Source organism: Mustela nigripes, chromosome 6 (assembly GCF_022355385.1).
Source record: "Mustela nigripes isolate SB6536 chromosome 6, MUSNIG.SB6536, whole genome shotgun sequence".
Classification (NCBI taxonomy): Eukaryota; Metazoa; Chordata; class Mammalia; order Carnivora; family Mustelidae; genus Mustela; species Mustela nigripes.
This window is the reverse complement of record NC_081562.1, coordinates 80,897,112-80,920,766: the sequence shown is the minus strand read 5'-3', so window position 1 is coordinate 80,920,766 and position 23,655 is coordinate 80,897,112. Positions and strand designations below refer to the sequence as shown.

The window sequence follows — 23,655 nt, the reverse complement described above, 5'->3', positions numbered from 1 at the left end:
TTTGAAAGTCATGTGTTTAAGGATGGGTCGGTGGAAAAGAAGAACTGAGAGATGAAATGGGGGTCTCGTATTTGAAAGAGAATTTCTTAAGGAAAGTGAACTTTCCAATTACAGTTTGTGGAGTAGAGTTTGCCTCTGGTGTTATCACTGGCATTTGCCTTAACCCTGGTGTCCAAGGATATGCACTACCCAGTGACCTTTATGAGTCAACATCACTGGAAGGCAGCTTCCCTCCTGCTAGTTTCAAGTCCTTTACTTTATGTGATTTAGGACAGATTTTTATAGTCTAGAATTTGTGTTGGTTTCTGGGGGAGAGGCAATGAAATCTGCTTTAATTCATAAATTAAGAGTAAAAATCCATGTGTCGACAATACCCTGCAATCATCTTAATTAAGTAGCAGAACATTTTTCAAACAGTGCTCAATTTGTGAGTGAAGTGGCTGCTACTACCGTCAGCTGGTGAGGAACACAGTAATGGCAAGAAACACAGATTGGCTGTCAGTTTCTGGCTTCATCAGTTACTAGGTGGGTGACCTTGAGCAAATTATTTAACCTCTTCAACCCGCAGTGTTTTAATCTGTAAAATGGAGGGAGTACCTGTTTCGCCTCCCTCACAGGGTTATGTCAAAATAATAAGTTCAAGGATCTTTTAAAATAAAAGTTCTAAGTATCACCATTATAATAGGTATGTATTTGGTTTAAATAAGACTTTGATGGAGCAGGTTAGAATATTCTAAAGTAATTTAAAGGTCCCTAAACTTCCATAGTGGAACAAGGGGACAGAGAAAAAGATCACAACATGGGAAAACAGTAGGTCCAAGTTGTCAGGAAAATTCTCCAAAGTAAGATGACCACCTTTCTTTCCAGCCAGAGTTTGTGGCATGCCTTTCAGTAAGCTACCTCTAGTCTCAGTACTTGTCCTAAACCTCCTGGGTTGTAACAAGTCATATAGCTCAAGATCATCAGCATGCTTAAGGGAGCCAGATGTATTTTTTGGGAATGTTCTGGGACAAAGTGAATATCTATTATCATTTATATACAAAGCCTTTCTTATGCATATTCATAGACACACCTAAATCTGATGACCAAGGCTTTTAAAAAACCAAACTTAGTTTCAGCACACCTTGAAAGTGGAAAAACATAAGTACAAATATCAGGTTTCTACTCACTTGAAATAAGGAAAAGATTTATAGTAAGTAAATCTATTAAACAGTATTCATGAGATAAGCTGGTTTTGAGATTTCTGCTTTGATTACTTCAAATACTCTAATAGTTCAATTCTGTAGTTCTTTACGGACCCACCTGAAGATTTTAGATAAGGCTTTTCATCTCAATTTACTATTTGTACAAGAGGAATAAACACATACATTCTATGTCTACCTTTCAGAACGTTTGGAGGTTTATTTGAAAATTACCCTTCTGAATTTCGCAGAAAAAAAAAAAATTCCAGGCTGTACTAAAATTATTCAAAAAAAAAAAATCTTTCATTATTTGCAAATGTTTGGAGTAACAAAAATTACCTTTGAGGACTCGCAAGTAATATTGAGATTCCAGAATGAACAATGTTTATCACACTGAGGACACATGATGATCTTGCCACCAATATCAGGATGACAAACTTCTTTGCTAAAGGACAAAGAAAAATAAAATTTAAAAATGTTTTAATGACTAGGACTTCCTTTTTAGCAGCATCATAAAATCACACAACCATTTGTAATAAGAAAATAACTAAATTCTTATAAAACTAGGAAAGAAATTGAACTTCCTTAACCTAACAGAAGCTTGCTACATAAAACCTATAAAAAAAAATTATACTTAATGGTAAAATGCTAAAAGTATTTAGATCAGGGTAAAGTATCTTGTTATCACTACTTCTTTTCAGTTGCAGGGGCCTTGCCAGCACAGTAAGTCAAGAGAAACAAAGATAGGATGCTGAACACAGAATCCGTATACAAAATATACATATGGTCAGAAAAAGGAATTGTGCCCCTATAGATCTGCAATAATTAGAAATTAATTTTTTAAAATAACATTTTCCATAGCTTAAGAAAAATAAAGAGCCTAGCAATAAATCAAATTTCAGATGTATAATCTTTATAGAGGACATGATAAAACTGTTCTGAAAGAGTTAAGATCTAATGGATACATTATCATATTCATAATTTGGAAGAATCAATATATGAATATGTCATTTCTCCTTCATTTGAGCCATAAATTCAATAAAGGAGCAAAATGGTCAGACCATTCAAGACATTCCTCAAGAACAAGAGGTTGTTGGCAGAAGAAGGAACTGAGCAAGAAAAAACACAGAGTTTATGAAGAGACCTCGGCATATACAGCAACTGACTTAGGATAGGGCTGGTCCAGCAAATTAGTAAAGTGAGAAGTGACATTTGCTGCAATCGAATATCCTTATGGAAAAATGTGAAATTGAACTCCTAAAGCCTATTACATACAAACTCACTCCAAGTGGAAAATGGGAATGCAGCAGTAGGAACTTGTTGGGGCTGGGTGGTGGGGAGGCTATTTAGATAACATTGGGGTAAGGAGAAACTCCACTAATGAGGAAATAAAAAGTAAAGGAAAATATTGATTGACTCAAAATCTTATAAAAGTGAGAACTTCATTAAAAGACCATAAAGTGAGAAGAAAAAATAGCCATAAACTGGTAGAAGTTTTGCAATACATGAAACCCATGACAAAGGACTATTCACTAGAGTATTCAGAGGACTCCTACAAATTAATAAGGAAAAAACAACAAACTTAGAACAGGGTGCAGACTGCCCCCTGGCGCACGGCGGGGGGGGGGGGGGGGGGGGGGGGGGGGGGGGAGGGCAGAGCCTCTCAGATGGACTCCTATGTTAATGGCCCTGGAGTTGCAGAATTCATTAGCCTTGCAAATAACTCAGTTAGAAGCAAACTGGCAGGGAAAACACTTCTAGAATAGCTGAGTAAAGATCTTGGGAAAACTGCTCTTCCATAAAAACACTGGCAAAATTTGTGAAAAGTAACCTTTGTAGTCATCTGTAGAACTCTGGAAATGAAACAAGAGCTTACAGCAATCTGAGTAGTAAAAATAGCTAAATCTCCATAATGATAGTGAGCTTTGTGACATTTTAACTTGACCTATTCCCATCCCCATCTCCTAAGCCTAATGGTAGGGTTAAAAGACAACAGCCACTGTGGTAGCCTAGGAGCCACTGAATGAGGCAGAAGTGATCTTAAGCCACCAAAAATCCATCCCTGGAGAATTGTCACTATTCGACTAGTCTGAAAGCTCCCTGGAAAAGCTCCATTATCCGGATCTGTCATTTTTGACCCATCTCAGAGCTCATATGTGCTGTGCAAATGGTCCTATCCCCAGAGTGTCTGCTGAAAGCATTAGGAGGAATGATTAACGTTACAACTGCCTATGGTGCAATACCAGGAGGGGCCAACAAGATGCTGATCAAGAAACTTAAAAGGAAACATTGGGGAATGAGATACTGATAGGGGGCTTTAAAAAGTTCCTATAAATTCCTAGGACTGTAGAAGGCCATGAGCATGTGTAGGATAGTACAGGTGGCCAGGAAAGACCTGAGAAAACCTTAATTCCTCATCTCTGAGTGGCTCTGAGTTTCTGCATAAGCAGGAAGTAGAGGCTCAGGAAGACAGGCAAATGGCCTGCTAAAGTGCTACAGGCATTCCTCATAGACACACACAGAGCAACTTGGCAAGAGCTCCAAGAATGACTGGTTCCCAGAACTTAGAGAAATCCTGTCCGATCATTAGCTGACAACTAAGCTTACTGAAAACAGTCTTCATGGTCACATGCAACCAAAAATAAAGACTTTATAGAATTTGTTCAGGATAATAACTAACTAAACAACAGCAGTGATGACTCTGTGAAGCCACACAGCAGGATGCCTGCTTCTGCCTCTACCATTCCCCCTACTTGTTGTCCTCTCTCGCCATCTATCAAATAAATAAAAATCTTAAGAAAAAAAAAAAAAAAAGAAAAAGATGGGTCAGTCAAGTATTCTATATCTTCCAAAACTGTCCTTCAAAAGAAAAAAAAAAAAATGGAGAAATTAAAACATTCCTAGATAAACAAAACCTGAAAGAAAATGTTACTAGCCAACCTGCTCCACAAGAATCACTAAGGAAAGTCCTTCAGGCTTAAATGAAAGGACACTAGACAGTTACTCAAACTCACCTAAAGAAATAAAGAGCACTTGGTAGAGGTAACTACACAGGTAAATAACACATTATAAATATATTTTTGTATGTAATTATTTTCTTCTGAGGTAAGAGACAACTACATAAAACAATAATATAAAATGGTGCTGGGCACCTGGGTGGCTCAGTTGGTTGAGCAACTGCCTTTGGCTCAGGTCATGATCCTGAACTTCCAGGATGGAGTCCCACATTAGGCTCCCAGCTACTTGGGGAGTCTGCTTCTCCCTCTGAACTTCTCCTCTCTCAGGCTCTCTCTCTCACTCATTCTCTCTCAAATAAATAAATAAAATCTTTAAAAATAAATAAATAAATAAAACTGTGCTGATGGGCTTATAATGCATAAAGATGTAATTTGCATGAGAATAAGAGCACAAAGGGAGAAGACCAGTACTGATATAAAGTTTCTGCATAACACTGGAAATTAAGTTGACATTAAAACTGAATGAAATTGCTTTACAACAAGATATTAATTACAATCTCCAGGGCAACCACTTAAGCAAATAACAACAAAAAAGTAAGAAATGACAAACTGGAATTAGAATGGTATACTAGAAAATATCTGTGTTACACAAAAAAAGTCTTAATAGAAGAATAAAGAAAAAAAGACCAAACAGGAAAAAAAATGACATTAAATGTAAATGAATTAAGCACTCAAATGAGAAGCAAAAGGCAAAAAAAAGAAATAGAGAATAGATAAACAGAAAAATCAGCATAAACAAAAGTTGGTTCTTTGAAAAGATCAACAAAATTGACAAATATTAGCTAGACTAATTGAGAAAAAGAAAAAAGTTTCAAATTATTAAATTCAGAAGTGATAAGAGGAACACTGTCATTGACTTAAAAAATAAAAAGGATTATAGGGAATATTATGGATAATTGTATGCTAACAAATTAAGTAATCTAGATGAAATAAATTCCTAGAAAGAAGTAAATAACTGAAGCTGACTCAAGAAGAAATAGAAAATCTGAATGGACCAATAGCAAGTAAAGAGACTGAATTAGTAATTAAAAAAATTTTTTTTAAAAAATTCCCATGAAGAGAGCCCCACATTGGCTCTCTGCTCAGCAGGGAGCCTGCTCCCCTTCCTCTCTCTCTCTGCCTGCCTCTCTGCCTACTTGTGATCTCTGCCTATCAAATAAATAAATAAAATCTTTAAAAATAAATAAATAAATAAATAAATAAATTCCCATGAAGAAATGCCTAGGCCCAGATGGCTTCACTAGGGAATTCTATCAACCATTTAAAGAACCAACACAAATGCTTCACAAACCCTTCTTAAAATAAAGAAGTGGCAACACTTCCTAATTCACTCTATGAGACCAATGTTACAGATACCAAAATCATACCAAGATGTCAGGGAAAACTAAAGACCACTATCTCTTATGAATACAGATGCAAAATTCCTCATCAAAATACTAGCAAAGCAAATCCAGTGACATATAGAAAGAATCATCATCAAGTGGGATGTATTCAGGAATTCAAGGATAGTTCAACACATAAAAATCCATTCATGTAATATGTTATTTTAACAGAGTAGCAAATAAAAACTTAGAATAGAAGGGAACTTCTCAACTCAATAAGAGAACAATTATGAAAAACCCATAGCAAATGTTATCCTTACTGGTGAAAGACTGAATGCTTTCTTCTTAAGATTAATATTATACTGGAGAGTCTAATCATGGCAACCACACAAGGAAAATAAATTAAAAGCCTCCAGACTGGAAAGGAGTAAGTAAAACTTCTTGTATTTGAGATGACATGACAGTTTGGATTAAAATTCTAAGAAATGCGTCAAAGAACTATTAGAATTAATAAGCCAGCCCATCAAGGTTATAAGACACAAAATCAATACACAAAAAGCAATTATATGTCTATACACTAGCAATGAACAATCCAAAAATTAAATGAAGGAAGCAACTTCATTTATAATGGCATCAAAAGAATAAAATACTTAGAATTAATTTGAGAAAAGAAGTGTGAAATTTAAATAGTGAGAACTAAAAAAGAGTTTATTAAAAAAAATTTAAGATGACCTACATAAATGGTAAGACATTCTGTGTTCATAGATCAGAAGTCTTAATATTGATCTACAGATTTAATGCAATTCTGGATTTTTTGCAGAAATGGACAGCTGATCCTAAAATTAACATGGAAGGCAAAGGACCCAAAAAGGCCAAAACAATCTTGAAAAAGAAAACGTGTGAAGTTTTCAACTTCAAAACTTACTAATAAAGCTACAGTAATCAATATAGTATGTATTTGTGAAAAGGGCACAGAGATCAATGGAAAACAATTGAGAGTCCATAAACAAACTCTTACACCTCTAGCCAAATGGCTTTTGACAACAGTGCTCCGATAATCCTAGAGGGAAAAATTTCAATAATGGTCCCCAGACCCCTGGATACATACCTGGTAAAAAATGAATCACAGATCTAAATCTATAAAACTTTTAGATGGTAAACGCTGATAAAATCTTTATGACTCTGTATAAAAATGCTTTCTAAGGTACGATACCAAAAGCACAAGCAATCAAAGAAAAAAATTAGGTAAACTAGGCTTCATTAAAATTAAAAACTGTTGTGTTTCAAAGGACACCATCAAGTAAATGAAAAGGCAACCCACTCAACTGTACTCTGTGAAAGGGCACACTTTAGTGTACCTGAATCATATCTCAATAAAGTTGTTATGTTTAAAGAGGGACATAAGCTTTAAACATAAGATTTTGAGAAAGAGGAAATACCTATAGGAACCTCCACTTACACATGCATATTTTCAAAAGCACACAAAATGAAATACATTTTGTAGGGATACAGATATATGTGATAAAAAAAAATACACAGTCTATTTAAAGGAATGATAAAAAAATCAAAATTTACTGTAGTTCTGATTTCCAAAGTGGAAAGTGAGGGAATGCAACTGAGGGAAGCATCTCCGAGGTCAGAGTAATGTTGTTTTCTTTAAACTGGTGAGGGATCATTATTCCTTAGACCTTAAATACATTTTCTATTCCTGTGAATCTACTCAGCATGTAATAAACTTAACTGAAAATATTTAAATGCATGTATTTTAAAAATACTTAATGTAAGTAATTAAAGCTCCAACAGTTCTGAGCACAGGGAGTATATCCCCAAGACCCTGCCCCAGATTTCTGTAAACCAATCTGTGTGAAATAGTAGAAAACATGTGCCGTGACTGTCAGGGTGTTTGTATAAAATGACCTGTAATGAGGACAGCCACAATGCAAGAACCTTATAAAAACGCTAATTTGCACTTTAAAATATATTTTTGAGATGTTGTTTTATGGTTTTTGTTTTTTTGATTGGAACAGTATACAAAATAATGGAGAATACAAAATAAGTGAGAGACAAATTTAGGCAAAAGGTAGCAACATTCAGCCTCTGGCCCTGAACTCTTATTTTCAGTGAAGAGAAGAGAGTACTTCAAAGACCATCTGCAGTTTTCTAGCTAAGAAGCCATAATGGGTACAAAATGCTCAGAATTCTCCGTTAAATAGAATGGACAATTATGCCTATACATCAGAGCTGCCATGTAAGATTCCTGCCTCGGGAGCCAGGCTGATATGCTTGGGGCTAGAAAAATCTGGTCATCAGCTAGCTCATAGCTGGTGCCCAGAAATTTTGATCTGGCTGTCACAGCTGGAGAGAGGCCAGGTGAACACAAGAAAATGCCTGCTTCAGTGTGGCATCCCTTCTAAAGGTGGATACTACCAAAAGCAGAGGCATAATGACAATTTAGAACAGTATTGGGGAAATTCAATGTTCTGGCATCCATGCTTTTTCCCTTTAGACAGTGCAGCTGGTATTTTAATTCTAACACCAAGCACAAACTAATTGTTTATCACTTACTTTTTTTTCCATAACACTGTAAGGCCTAATTTTTTAAAAGTAGAACAAAAGCAAAAGTATTGTTTACTTGAATTTCTAAACACCAATTTCCTAATATATATTAAAAAGTCATTTCTAAAAGCATAAAAATACCAATTTTATCAAGTTTTGCTTCTGAAATCTTGAAGAAATCAGAGCGCCTCTTGGCTCCCATCTGTAGGCCTGAGCGGAACATTCCTCTGGGGAGCAGAAGTTCAAGGACAATTCTCCCTCCAGACTGCCTTTCTTTTTCAAATACAGTATTGTCTTAAAAATTGGAGTGTTTCCTAAGGGTAATATTCCTGTCAGAAACTGGGCTGCATTATCTAAAAAAAAAATTTTTCCACTTCACTTAGCTATTACACTCAGGACAAAAGGGATATATTATCCAAAGCAGTAAGTGTTCTGTGATGAGTCTTCTTTTTACTAAAACTGCCTAAGACACTGAAAATAATTGTATGTCTAATCAAAATTTTCAAATTTTTGATTTTGGGAATTTTTGAATCTCTCATCAGAATTTTTCATCACAGTAACAAGGAATAAACAGAACTCACCTCCACGTACAGTTATTTTGATTAAAATAGCCATAGAGAAAGCAAGCCACTCCTACAACTGCGGCCAGCAAGAGCATCTGAGTATAGTAGCCCAGCCAGGCAAAGTAGATTCCAATCTTTTCTCCATAATATTTCCTGAAGAAAGACAGAAAAGGTGATTTTAGAAGACACACCAAACCGCTTTGCATCTTCATCCTAACCTCAATTTCTGATTTTAAATACCGGAGGCTTTAAGCTTAGACCTCTTACTCAATTCATACTTAAAACATGTTCCTTTTCATAAAGACCCCAAATTCCACTAGGAAACAAGTATTTTATATATCCTAGAACTACAGATCACTGGTAAGCCTGATGAAGCAAAGTCAGTTAGAACTGGGTGAAGGAAAGAAAAATGCTACACAGTAACCAAACAGAATACATCACCATCATTCTTTGTAAACACGAACACATCTGATACATTCTCCAAAAGACTGTAACATGCATGAGACAAATGAACATGAACAATCCACTCCCAGGCACTTGCTTTTGCTTGTCCAGGGAACTCCCCTGGATTCAGTGTCATGTACATCAGAAATAAATTAGTGTAAATCACAAATACAAGGACTGATGAGAAGTCACTGACAATGACTGAGGAATCCACTGGGCTGTATTCCTTACATCTAGCACTTCCATTTTCTCTAAATTGTGAAAACTGATCAGAGGAAGAGTCCAGAAGGCCCCTTTGGAAGAAAGGAGGTACGGCAGGGAGCCACACCAGACTATTCCTTTTTTTTTTTTTTTTTTTTTAAAGATTTTTTTAAATTTGTTATTGGACAGAGAGAGATCACAAGGAGGCAGAGAGGCAGGCAGAGAGAGAGAGGAGGAAGCAGGCTCCCCACTGAGCAGAGAGCCTGATGCGGGGCTTGATCCCAGCACCTCGGGATCATGACCTGAGCCGAAGGCAGAGGCTTAACCCACTGAGCCACCCAGGCGCCCCCACACCAGACTATTCCTAAAAGGGAGACAGATGCAGTTCAGGACTAGGAGAGAGTTGAGAGGTGAGGAGAGCACACTGAGATGATTGTTAGGGGACGGCTGCTGTTGTTCATACTTTCCTACACTGAGTCACTCCTGGCTCAGTACTGGCCCACAGAAACTATATTTACTTAGCTCTCTGCTTCTTTAAAGACCTCTATGAGACTTCAAGCTCAGTAGTAAGGAGCTGGGTTGAGGTCCTTGGGCTTAGCCTGATGGGGACTAAGCTCTGAGGAAGGCCTGGAGTCCCTGGAGACTCCCTTCAGACAGGAACATCCCTGGGCTGAACCTGCCGTCAGCTTCAGAGGTCATAGGCCTGGGTGTAGGCTAATCCCTGGGGATAAGGAAGGACTGGCCCAGACATGGAATCAGGAGTCAGGAGGAACCAAGTGTTGCATTTTTATGTGATTGGGACTTTGCTGTCTGACTCATAAACTGTAGGTCAATGACAGGCTTAGAGTAGTGCTGAGAAAGAAAAGCTTGGCAATGGGTTTGCAACATCTTGGCTGTTAGGCTTTCTGTGATATGTTCTTATCAACCATCCACACTAGAAATGCCACACTTAAAACTGGAAAGAATGTTAGAGGTTACTGGTCCAACTCTCCAATAGTAAAAATATTCTGCCTCATTTAGAGCTAGTCAGGCAGTCCCTGCTTGGATACTTAGCATGACAGGGAGTTCATTGTTTCCAGAGATACCTACATTATATTGGAGGCAAGAAGATCAGAAAGAATTTTTGAATCCAGACCAAAAACTGCCTCCAAGTTCCTGCTGAAAGGCTGGGAATAAAATATAATAATTCTTTCAAATACGATATTGTGATCATTCTTTTTCTGCCAAGAACATTCCAATTCTTAACATCAATTTCTAAAAATTCAGCTTTTTGATCTAAGTTAAAAGTATATACTCAGCAAGGGGTCAGAAAGTTCTAGTAATTGTCACGGTGGTTCACCGCTTAGTTTTCTGTATGCTTACCAACAATTCAACCCCAGACTTTGACCTAACATGTAATTTGCTCAGTACTTTCAAACACATGAGGTGGTCTATTGCTTTCACCTCCTTGAATGAATCCCATCCGATCTTCTCCAACCCAAATGAATGATTCTCTAGCCCTGCACAGAGCTATCACCTGGAATCTCTCCATTTTTCTCTCACGTTGGGAATCCCTGTGTACCGAAGCCATGTTTTCCTCTTCCTTCGTGGAGCAACACCTCCACTACTTTGCACGTTTAAATGGCAGAAGTTCCTCGCACTTATTTAAACAGCTTGACCACCTGTGGAGTTGGAAAGTAAGAAATCACATCCCTTGCAAATTTGAAGTTACTGCTCTCTTCTCTTCTACCCGCAGTGTTGTCATTGAGGAGTTCGGTGTTATTCTGAGTCTTGGTCCTTCAAATGAAGGTTTCTCCTTCTGGAGGTTCTGTTTCTCCTTCTGGAAGCTCTCAGGATCTTCTTTTTGTCTTCAGTGTCCTGAGGTGTCATGTTGTCATGGCTTGATGACATGCTGAGGTGACTGGCTGGCTCCACTTTCATCCTCTGAGCCCTCGGTAAGCTCCTTCCATCTGGAGACCTGGCACATTCAGTTCCTGTCCCGAGTGTGCTATAAAGGTGTGTAGGTACAAATTGTGTCTTTCCACAATGTCAGCTTTACTCACTCATAAAGCAAGATTTGCACAACTGTAACAGCTTTGCGACTCCAAACTCAATAACACTACCCTGCACATTTGATCTGGCTTCATACACGCCACACAGGGCAAGACACAATACAAAGTCACACAACAGACAGGATACAATGAGGGTAAGAAATTAATGAACCAAATGCAGTCAGTCCCCGAGCGTACAGGTGAGATGAGGACTCAGTCTAGTCCAGGTCCACTCGCGACACTTAGTGCTCATTACATTCAAGCAGTGGAGGGTCTCTCTATGTTCAGAGACCAATCTGGGGCCGCTGTCTTTCAAATATGGTCAGACAAGGAAAAGTCCGAATCTGGAGAATCTGACAGTTTGCTGCAGAAGTCCTCCCTTTTTAAGGAGTTTTATCAGTCATTAGCCTTCCCAAGCCTCTTCTGGTTCTTCCATCAGCTCTTGGCTTTGCCAATCATCAGTTCTTGGTACCACCTGCATGTTCTAGTGTTATCTGTTCTCAGCTCATCTCCTTTGGCTGTCTTCCTGATTCCTGACAGCACTGCTTGACACGAGGGACTCCTCATGCTCTCTATTGTTCTGCAATATGGTTCAGACACTGCTCGGATTTCCTCCCCATGTTGTCTCTGTTCTCATTCCTAGCACCCTACTCTTTGTTCATTGCATCTCCTGGACTGATCTTCTAATTTTTATTTCTTCCTGTCCTTTTTCTTTTCTATCTCTTTATATTTTTGCTCTGTGTTCTGTACAATTTCTTCAACTTTATTTTCTAATACTATGATTAGGGTTTTTCTATTCTATTACATTTTTAAGAATCACATTGTATCCTAAAAAAAGGAATGATCCCTTTTTTATAGAACTCCTGTCCTTTCTTACGGATATCATAGTTTCTCACTTTGAGGGTAAAAATGGGAGTTTGGGAGGTAGTTTTTCTTTCCTTTTCTTTCTTTCTTCTTCTTCTTTTTTTTTTTTCTGTGCAAAATGTGTTTCCCCCAGTTGCTTTTTCTGGTTTATTTGGTTTGCTTTTTGGAAAAGAACTGATTTTCCCTTCAGGTAATCCCTGGGGCCCACAGTTAAAGGTTTAACAGCCCAAATGCTCAAAGGATTACTAGTGGGAAGCAAGGAAAGGAACATGTGGACCAGGGACAGGGAATAGTTAGAAAAAAAAATACATTTTCCTTAGCAAAATATACTTAAAATAGTGGGGAAATTGTTCTCTTTACCAAAAAAATCAATAAACGACGATGAAGAACCCAACACCCTGCCATCAGATGGTTTGGGTTTAACATAAAAGAAAATCACATGTGAGTATCAGCTTCAAATGTTTACATATGCACAAACACCCTCTTTTAAAATTTTATCCTATAGAATACCTGGAGTTAATGAAAGAAAATGCCTCTTTATGATTATAATCCAGTTAAAAAAAATGAAGAAATTAAGAGTATGACCAAATGAAATAGCAAAATAAAATCCCTTATGAAATGACTCTAAGCAATGATCACTAATGGTTGCTATCATCACACACAGAAGAAACAGTACATTATGTAGCTTCTGGTAGAAGTATGAAACTCCACATATTAAGTATTCTTCTACAAAGCTGAACCGCAATCAGATCAAATTTTCAAATGAGGAACAAATTACTTAGCTAAAGCAAATACACAGGACACAGCAACAAGTCCAATACCAGCACAAGGAAGAATGAAGTCAGTAAAATAGAGAATGGAGAAACTCCTCCAAAGTCACAAGGAAGAAAGAAATGGAAAGATTAGAAGACAATTGAGAAATACATTAATTGCGCCATCTGGACCTTGTTTGGTTCTCTGATCTGAACTAAAAATTGTTAAAAAAAAAAAAAAGTTTTTGTGATAATCAGGAAAATTTGAACATGGCTTTTTGATGATTGTAAGTATTCAGACTGCATTTAAAAGAGAATGAAATATTAATGAAATATAATGATATCTGGGGTCTTCTTCAAAATGCTCCAGTGGAAAGGGATAGAAGGAGGTAGAGAAAAATGAAACAAGACTAGGGAGGAGCCCCTCATTTTTGGAGGTGGGAGACAGATACAAGCGGTTTGGCTGTCCTATATTTCTGCCTATGTTTGAAATTTCCCATAAGAAAATGTAAAACAGGGCGCCTGGGTGGCTCAGTGGGTTAAGCCGCTGCCTTCAGCTCAGGTCATGATCTCAGGGTCCTGGGATCGAGTCCCGCGTCGGGCTCTCTGCTCAGCAGGGAGCCTGCTTCCTCCTCTCTCTCTCTCTGCCTGCCTCTCTACCTACTTGTGATCTCTCTCTGTTAAATAAATAAATAAAATCTTTAAAAAAAAAAAAAAAGAAAGAAAAGAAAATGTAAAACAAAGCAAAACAAAAACTCTTCAATGTTTTAAAACTCTTACTTTTAATGTCAAGTGGTTTTCCCATGTCATTGGGCACTGAGGTGAGGTAGAAAAAACAGGCACTTGGCCCCAGGTCAACCTGGGGGAGCCTGACTCTCCGCTCCTCACTCTCCACATTCAACCCCCAACAAAGTCCCACGGACTCCCCTACCACCCATTCCAACTGTGCTGCTAAGAGTTCTCCTCTGGCCTTTCCGACAGCCTCCTGCCTGCTCTCCCTGCTTCCTGGGGCCCCTGTCAGTCATTCCCCAAATTATCTTTGCAATGTGTGAATGAGACAAAATTATGGGAGTACTTAAAGCATCACAAGTGCTTTTCACTGTCCTTAAAATCTAACCTCCTTTCCGTGATCCAGCCACCCCCCTTCTAACCTGTGTCTCATTCTTCTCTTCTTAGCACAGGTCTTCTATATTTCCTCACACTTGCCAGTGACCCTGGACCTCATGGGCCATCGTGCAAGCTGCCAAGAATGACTTCTTTCTAATCCACAAAATCCTGGCTCCTTTTCATTCGCCAGGTCCTAGTTCATCTGTTGCCCGCTCAAACGTAACTTTCTTCACTTCCTTCCCCTCACCCCAACTCATCATGGCGTTTCTTCATTTCAATCAGAAATTTTGTTTACTTCTTTGCTTATTTTTATTTGTTTCTTCATTATTTTTGGTCTATCTCTCTCTCCAGCAGCCTTGCCCAAACAACAAAAGTTTCTGGAAAGCAGCTGACCTTGGTGTTTTCAGAAAATAAATGCTGAGCTAGTCATCATACCTTGTTAGATATAGTGAAAGAGTTTCTAGCAGCAGATACAGGGAAGCAGTGAAAACTTGTATCTCTTACCATACAATTTAAGCTAAATCTAACATTTACTCCTGTGTAATGAGGACTATGGTAAGTTTTTATTCCCAATTTTGGGAGGTAACCTCTAAACCTTTGGAATTGCCCATGATAAGGGTGTCTTTGTTACTCACGAAGAACCCCTGGGACCCCACCCAACAGCTGATGCCAGTGAGGTGACTCATGGAGGGCCCTTAGTCTGTGCTAATGGGATGACTCAGGACGGAGACTGGCCAGGCCAGGAAGACCAACCATGTGACTGGAGGACTGGGGGGCTTTGAGCCATAGTATGTTGGGAAAGGAAGGGGCTGGAGACTGAGCCACAAAGGCAATGACTCAGTGACTCTTGCCTATCTAACAAAGCCTCAATAAAAAGCTGTGGACAGGGGTGCCTGGGTGGCTCAGTGGGTTAAAGCCTTTGCCTACAGCTCAAATCATGATCCCAGGGTTCTGGGATTGAGTCCCATATGGGGCTCTCTGCTCAGCAGGGAGCCTGCTTCCTCCTCTCTCTCTGCCTACTTGTGATCTCTGTCTGTCAAATAAATAAATAAACACCAATCTTAAACAAAACAAAACAAAACAAAAAAACGCTGTGGGCAACGAAGTTCAGGGGTCTGGGTGAGCTTCCCTGGGCGCCAATCCTCTTCGAATACTGTCACTTTGATGCCAGAGAGCAATCTGAGTCCTCCCACTGGCATGCTCTCTATACACCTCACCTGATAAGATCCAAGGGCTGCTTTTTGTATATACTTCGTGGATGAGCCCACTCCCTGTACAGAAGGTACCGTTCACTCGGGCAGCTGACATCCTCTGACTTATGGTTGAAGGTGCACTGTGAAGCAGAAGCAAACAAGTGAGCATATAAGCACTAGGTGTTCACAGAACTGTTTATTCAATATGGTACTCGTACGTCACAGGATTAGGGGGCTCTCCTTTGCTGGAAGGGATGGATGGATCATCTAATTCTTAGTGATTTTCAACCAGTGGTATTATTAATCACTTGCGGCCACTTGCAATTGTGGGTGGGGAGGAATACCTGGTTGTTATAATCCTAGAGAACACCTCAGGTACCTGGTGGGAGCCCTAGAGATGCCTTACATCCCACAAGCATGCCAACTCCTAAACAGTTAAAAATTGGGCTGCTCAAGTGCAAAACAGCCACAGTGGAGGAACACCTGCTAGCCACACTCTCCCTGGATGCCCGGGACGAACCAGGGCCTTAGCTGGTTAGTACCAAGGTCAATTCTAAAACCCAGGCATCTTTGTCCCCCCCCAGTTCAGCAGTTACTCTGGAACAACACGCAGAATATGAACAACAAAGAAGTATGACATATTATATACTTTATTTACTCAAAAAACAAAGGTTCCTGCCTCTACATAAACTCAGTCACTCTTCCCATCTGACTCGTTTTTCTCCCTCCTATACTAGAACCAGTTTATCACCAAGTAAGCCTTAACATAGGTCCTGACCTCCATTCACTTCCCTTCCAAATGCCACACGAGATCACTCCTTAGGCTGGATGTGGGATCACTGCAATTGAAAGAGGCTTTAGCGGGAAAGAACTGGGCATGGGCGGATGCCAACTGAATACTACTGAACTTTGGCATCCCACATTAATATTCATGACAGCTATTCTTAAGTATCCCTAGCGTTTGTATCATGCTATACTCACTAATTTTGCCACCAAATATAAAACACATGGACCCTCAGTCTGGGCTGCCATATTGGGTCTCTTCACCAGGAAATTCAGAATCTACTCCATTCAGCTCTCTGCTCTCTATTTACACATGTGCCTCAAGTAGCTCTTTTGTATCCTAGTTTATTATCATCTACAGTACATTTCAATAACGTCGTCATCCACACATACACGTACTACCCAGCAGAAGGATCGATCTTACTCTTGGCTTTCTTGGTCTTAGAGATTCAGAAAAATTGATAGTGAATGTGACAAAGCTATAGCACACTATAATATAGTATTTAATTTATTTCAATGACAGAATTTACCTAAAGAGCTTAAATATAATATCCCTGCATTTATGGAATCGTTAAGGGTCTGAAGCAGTCACATTTTACAATTCTCATTTCATGAGAAATGTTATCGGCCACAGAAGTGCTCTTGAATTTGAGGAGCTGCTGTCATGTCAGAACGGAGTCCTTAAAAAATGTCAACACCCTGCAGTATTGCCATCAGGATGAGAACTCTGACAGATGCCTTTGTAAAAGCCTTATGATAGTCTAGGACACAGGAAGAAAATGGTATTTCAGGGCGAAAAAGCCCGTGTTCTAGAAAATTATGAGTGAGAAGATCTAACACGTATTTTACTTAAAAAGAACCAATACTTTTCTAGTTGATAACAATATCTGTCAGTAATTATAAAGAGAGCTATTGCTTATACTACATGCCAGGGATAGTGCTAACATTGGACAGAGATAATTTAATTAACCCTCATAACTCTATGGCATAACTCTATGATGTAAGTATGATAATTATCCCCATTTTATTGATGAGGAAATTGAGGTACTGAGAGGCTAAGTGACTTTTATGAGGTCATCCAGCTCGAAAGTGGGAGAGCAAGCCCCAGAGCCCGTGCTCTTACCTGCCCACCAGCAGAGCTCTATAGGCGCACTACAAGATGCCTGCTGTTTCCATCATCCGTTCATTGACTGTTCAAACTGATGGCCTTCTCTATGGCCCAAAATAACCCAGTTCCTGCCCTCAATGAGCTTGTAACCTTGTCATAGACTATCTTCATTTTATGGAAGAAGAAACTCAAGGTTAAGAAGATTAGCCCCTTCTCTATTCACAGTAAAGTACACCTTGGGTATTTTATTTCGTTCTTGCCACTTGACTTACATCATGGAGAGGGAAAGCCGCTTTGTAGATCCCAGAGCTGACAAGTTTGTTAATTCCAAACTTTTTAACATTGTCTCTTATTTGATACATGACCCGAGAGAGGATGAAGTAAACCTAAAAAAAATTTATAAAACAAAATGAATGCATTAATGTGTAACTACCCAATTATTGTTACTATTGTAATAGGAATCTGCTTCCTTTTCAGTGAGGGGTTGGGGGGAGGGGAGAGCTTTTAAAAACGAAACTAAACCAAGCACACCAGACCACTAATTATTCAAGCAGGAGGTTCCAAATTACTCGAAGACAGCAACTACATTTGGTTTAGACTTACAATGCGGCTTCTGGTGGCTGGATTGAAGAAAGTATCTCTATCCTGAATATAAAAATCATTCATCCGGTTCTTCTCAAATGGGGCAGTGAAAAACTCCTGCTCTGGCTTGATGATACTTTCATCCACTTGGAGGACTTTGGTAAACCAGCTGAAATTACCAAAGGCTGAGGACCGGGTTTTCAGATCATTGGGTTTCAGAGGCAATTTGATGTGCATTATCTCAGCGTACGTACATAACACCTCCCATGGGGCATGTACTTTTACAAACACAAGCTTATCATCCAAAACCTACAATGGAAGAATAAAAACATAAACCAGGAAACCGATTATTTTCATAATTTTGAAACACATATGGATTGTTCTTAGGTTGCTGGTAGTCAAAATATAGGACGCTGGTAAAGACGAAGATAAAATAAAAACAGACTTGCATGCCATCAGATATTTTTGCCTTAAAGATAATTTCTTGGTTCAAAATTATTGAGCAAGTAATTAAAATCCTTTTTATACTTTCAGAAAACTACTATTATTTTAAATAAAGAAAAAGCAAACTTGTTAATTTGCCTATCACTCCACCCAAATTGGTGACTAAAAAGAAAAACATCAGACTATTCACTGCAGTGTTATTTTAACGATAATTGTAAAATTTCTAACCCAGAGCAGGACTCATTAGTATATTATATATCTTTTAAATGTCATGTTATGTGTCCATAAGAAAAAGATGTCAATATAGAAATGCATCTACTACATATTAGCAGAAAGAAAAGCAAATTATAAAACTGTGAAATAATCATCCCCCTTTTTGAAAGGGAAAAACAGATATGTTTTGAGGAATAAAAAAGTTCAGTGGGACCACAAGATTTATTTATGTATAATTAGAATATAGAGGATTTTTATTTTTGTTATTCTTATATTCACTACTTTTTATAAGCCATTGTTTATAAAATAAGAGATCTTTTTTAAAAGCTCTTAAAAGAAGAAAATGATAATTTATACATGCATTCAGTATTACATTCTTTGGCTCCTAAAAAAGGTATACTGACTTTGATCAGAAACAAATACATTCTATAATGCAGATTTTGAGGGATGCCCCCCCCTTTCCGCCCAGCCTAGGACATCACTCGAATTGCAAGCTTCAAATACCAGTCTAGCATCCCAAATGACATGTAGCTTCCCAAGAGCAACAGTCAGCTAGGAATTGGAAAGGATCCAACACTTACCGATCTTGTTGCTTCTAAATGCAGGCCATCACAGATGAGGTTGGATTCATATGCTTGTCTTTTTCTCTGTCAAAAGAAATTGAAAAATATGTTAGGCCCTGTAGTTTGGCCAAGGACAGAGAAAGTCTTTTTAAAGACAAACGAAACCAAATCAAACCAGTTTGAATCGGATGAAAAGATAGATCTGCTCAAAAGGGCACGTAAGCAACCAAGGTGCTCTTGCTGTTGGTGATTTGTGGGTGTGTTGGATTCCTGCGATGAAATGCAATGGAGTGTACTTGGATTCACTTAGCACTCTCGAAGGTCTTGGTTGTCCCCATGGGTTTCTGGCCATTCGGGATGCATAAAAGTCTCTGGCTTTGATTCAATTCCAAAACTTTTTTTTTTTTTTTTTTTAATTATAAGCAGTCTGACACAAAAAAGGAGGTTTCTGAGTCCCATTCACTGATGTCATTTACCAGATCTGGCATTCTAGACATATCAGACATACAGATGGTTCCAATTTCAGATATATATATTTCATCTCTACATACCTTGAACAAATTCAACAAACAAAATAAACAATTTTGGCAAAATTTGAAAGAATGTTTTTCTCTGCAAGATTAAAATGTCCATGAAGGTATAAAACACCTATAAACCTACAAAAACAGGGAATTGATAATAGATCTGTCTGTGTCACGTGGCCATTTGAAAAGGTGCAGAATGTACCATATTTACTGATATTAAATTCTATCTGGCTAGGCTTTTGTCAGGTTGTGTCCTAAGCCGTAAGGAAAGCATGTCAAGGTAGAGACTTAGTTAACCTTTTAAAAGAAGGTTTTTGGTGATGAAACAGCTATATTGCATCATGAAATCAGAAAAATGAGTGAAGACAGGGGTTCAGCGTACAAACTCTACAACCAGACTGCCTGTGTTCAAATTCTGGTGCCATCACTATCAGCTCTTCGACCCTTGGCAGAAAACAAACTCTCTATGCCTCATTTTCCTTCTCTATTGAATAGAGAAAGCCTAATTTCCTTTTGAGGTTCTCATGAGGATTGTAGAATTTAAACCACATAAGGCACGTAAACTAGAATTTCCATTTCTAGTCATCACAGAAGATTAATTAGACCAATTCACCCACTGAAGACAAGTGAAAAAGTTGGACAAAAAAATCCCCCAAAACAAAAAACATTTGTCTTAACTTGAGCAGTTAACAAGCTAAAGGAATTAGTGGATCATGGCCTAGGTAATCCAAGGGACACAGCAGTCAAGACCTCTTTGCCCAGGGAGCGCCATTCATGATTTGCCAGTTGCCAAGGGGAGGAGGAAAGGCTGAGCTGCAGTGCCATCAAAGTGCTGAGAACACAGAAAGCAGCTAATAAACAGAAAGCAGATGGTGCTGCATGAAAAAGGCCAGAGGCCAAGAAGTGAAAAAATACACGTAGTATTTGGTTAAATATGAGTCCAAGTGGAATCCCTAACATCTTTTGTGGCAGTATCAGAAACAGAATATTGGTATGATTTTTATTTATTTAGTAAATGATGTGATACAGTACTTACGACACGCCAGAGGCTGGTCTAAGAGCTTTACAAATGTAATACATTTAATTGCTTCTTACAATTTGAGCATGCAATAGTGAGAGAAAAATCAGCAAGAGCTACACTCCCTTAAACAGGAACAAGCAACCAGACCCGCTATATCCCCAATTTTAGCTTGGGAATCTCCTTTAGACTCATCCTGCTTCAAACTAGGCAGTATTTCTTCACTCCAGATCCTAACCTGCATTTTGATTCTTGCATGGTAGTCCCATTCTCGTGCCTGATAGCTTCTTTCTTTACTGCTGCTTAAAAGCACTTTTCAAGGGTGCCTGGGTGACTCAGTAGGTTAAGCATCTGGCTCAGGTCATGAACTCAGGGCTGCGAGATGGAGCCCCGCATCGGGTGCCGTATACTGGACGTGGAGCCTGCTTAAGGTTCTCCCCCTCCCTCTTTTTCTGTTGCTGCCCCCTCCAAATAAACAAGTAATAGAAAACAACAACAAAAACAAAAAAAGTAAAAGCATATTTAATCCTGCAAACAATGTTCAACATGGTGCTTGGCACAGAGTCTATGCCGAATGCTGGCTTGTTCAAAGACTATAATCAACAAATGCATATTAATTCCTTCTACAAACACTCCTGAGAGCATCCTTCAAAGCACTGAAAATTCAAAGAATTTAAAGTAGTTTGCTATGGGGGAACTAGAGAGAAACTCAGCGTCCAATGACCTAAGACCTTCTTCTGATACAGAAGGACTGAAACATTTATTCGTGTGTTTCATGACAACGTAACAGGCATTTGCTGTTCCTTAAGGCGCCCTCAACACTGCAGCTCTCCCCACAGCCCATGCCCACTATACTGGTGAAAAAAATACATTCTCCTTCCTGGTCTCCTGTGAAGTTCAGCTATTTGCACATGAGCGAGGCCTTGTCAATCAGACCAACCCCTCCAGACCCTCTCTCAGAAGCCAGTGACACAAAGAAGCTGGGCCCAACAGAACTCATTCGAGGGTAGTTTGGAAAGCAAATGCCAGTTCCCGAGATAGCCGAAGTAGAGGTTACAGCAGATCGGAGCCGCTGCCACTGACCAGCAACCATGCTTTCTCTCCCAGAATGGCTCTGCAGTGGGATTTGGGGCACTGCTCCCAGCTGCCTGGTTTCCAGGCTTATCTTATATGTCCAACCCTTCAGAGGAACTTGTGAGCTCCCTAACATTCCTCTGATAAACTCCTTGTTTGCTTATGTTAGAGCTCATTTCTGTCACTTGCCAGCAGGAATCGTGACTGGTTCGGTAACCGTGAACTAGGGAGAAGTTGTTAGGCTGAAACCGACATCACTGTACAGTGGGGAGCAGGTGCTCTGAGTACACCAGACACTCTGACTTCCTCTCCTTCAGGGAAGATGACTCATCCTGCATCTGTACAAGGGGCAACCCAGACTGACCCATTAACAGGATCCATGACTGTGTCTTCTGTATCCTTTTGAAGTCAGTCAGGAAAGATTTCAGTTAGAATGTAAAGGTTCAGGCCCAAGGATATTCACTCTTGTAGACAAATGTCTTTCTCATGAGAAGACCTGGAGAATCAGTCAAAAGAGGAACTTCTCTAGTGGATAAACGGCTATTTTAACAATTAAGTACTGGCAGAAAGAAACACATAACTGCATTACCTGGCCTTATTACAAATTCATGGTTACTACTACAGTTCGGTCCACTAGGATACACAGCCATCTCCTTTCTGGTCCCTACTCATCCACTAGGGAGCTGGTCCATACCTTCAAGGAGCTCCTCACACTCCACACCAGGACACTCTGCTAGTAACATCACTTCCTTCCTTGCAGAGAAAATGGCAGCCACTCGTGGGGACTCCTGCAGGTGTCTTTCTATTTACTTATCAACAGCTAGATACCATCTCTCCTCCTGGAGTCAGAAGACTGCATCCTTTTCACTTCTCCTCTGGAGCTTGCTTCAGCAATCCCTTCTCTTTTTCTCTTTCTCTTTATTCTTTCCTCTTCGTTGCTCTTACTCCCAGCCAACAGACACTTCAAATGTTTCCCATCCTTAGCAATATTAAATCCTTCCATGGCCTTAGCTACTCTTCAATTACCATCCTTGCCTCCAGAGATGTCTTTTAATCTCGATATCCTCAGCACTTAGACCTATAATAGAATAAACATGCAGCAAATGTCTGATGAATGAATGAATAAATTGAGCAGATGGCAGATCGATGGCTGCCTGTTAAGTTGGAATGGACTGAGGAATAAAAGTACTGAGTGAAGCAATCATGCTCACCTTTTCTGAGGCCCCCAGAATGTTCCATGAACTTTTGCTTACAAGTATTACAGGATATGACAGAGATGAAGAGATACAATTTAATTCTGGAGTGTGCTAGCACCAGATAGCTCAGGGGCATTCAGAGCATGAAGTGTCTTCTAGACACCCTGGAGCCTGAATTACTAGATGGTAAAGGGGAATGGTTAAGAGAGTTGGAAATGAACCAACCCCACAGGAAGGCAGTTCTGTCATCTAACATATGAAACACAAACTGCTCCCGTCTTGGTTGTATCGGCTCTATCACCGTGATGGTAACATGCTCAACACTGGACAGTAAGACTTGGCTCCTTCTTTACAGAATTCCTAAACTGAGGCTACAACTCTTTACTGCCTTCACGGGACTCTCTCCGTTCACATTTTAGTCTACTAAAGAGCCCATTTAGTTCTTTCAGTTTTTGTTTTCCTTTTAGAAAATAATGGCATGATAGTTAGATTCAAAGTCAAAATTCAAATCCAGATTCTGTGACATTGGGCAAAATAATGTAAATCATACAAGCGCTGGTAGCTTCATTTCAAAATAGGACAAGAAATAGCTTCATCTTGAGGGTCTTTTAGGGATTAAATATGATCAGGGATATAAAAGCCCTCAGTATCATGTTTTATACATAATAAGCCATAAACATGCTAGCCATTACCATATTCTCTTTTTCTCCATTCAAACATGCTCAACTTCCCTTATTCCTTTTAAAAAACAAAAAACTAAACCCTCGCTCCCCTACAAGCCTTAGGGGCTCACCTCTTCTTTTTTAATGCAAAATATCTGAATAAGAACAGGCAACCCCAATCCACTTGCACCCAGTGACCCCCCTTCAGTGGGACACCAATGACACTGTTTTACTATAACTCCAAGAACTGGATCTTAG

General features: G+C 39.2%; 1 protein-coding gene across 2 annotated transcripts in view; it reads right to left on the bottom strand.

Moving 5' to 3' along the window:
- Positions 1 to 23,655, bottom strand: part of ANO6 (anoctamin 6) — a 187,082-nt gene that overhangs the window by 45,417 nt on the left and 118,010 nt on the right. For both annotated transcript variants that reach the window (XM_059402953.1, XM_059402954.1), the window contains 6 exons: positions 18,942 to 19,007; positions 17,725 to 18,012; positions 17,394 to 17,507; positions 15,255 to 15,370; positions 8,658 to 8,792; positions 1,521 to 1,626 (listed from right to left, as the gene is read on the bottom strand). In XM_059402953.1, coding sequence (XP_059258936.1) covers positions 1,521 to 1,626; positions 8,658 to 8,792; positions 15,255 to 15,370; positions 17,394 to 17,507; positions 17,725 to 18,012; positions 18,942 to 19,007 — 825 coding nt within the window. The remainder of the gene's footprint in view (positions 1 to 1,520; positions 1,627 to 8,657; positions 8,793 to 15,254; positions 15,371 to 17,393; positions 17,508 to 17,724; positions 18,013 to 18,941; positions 19,008 to 23,655) is intronic.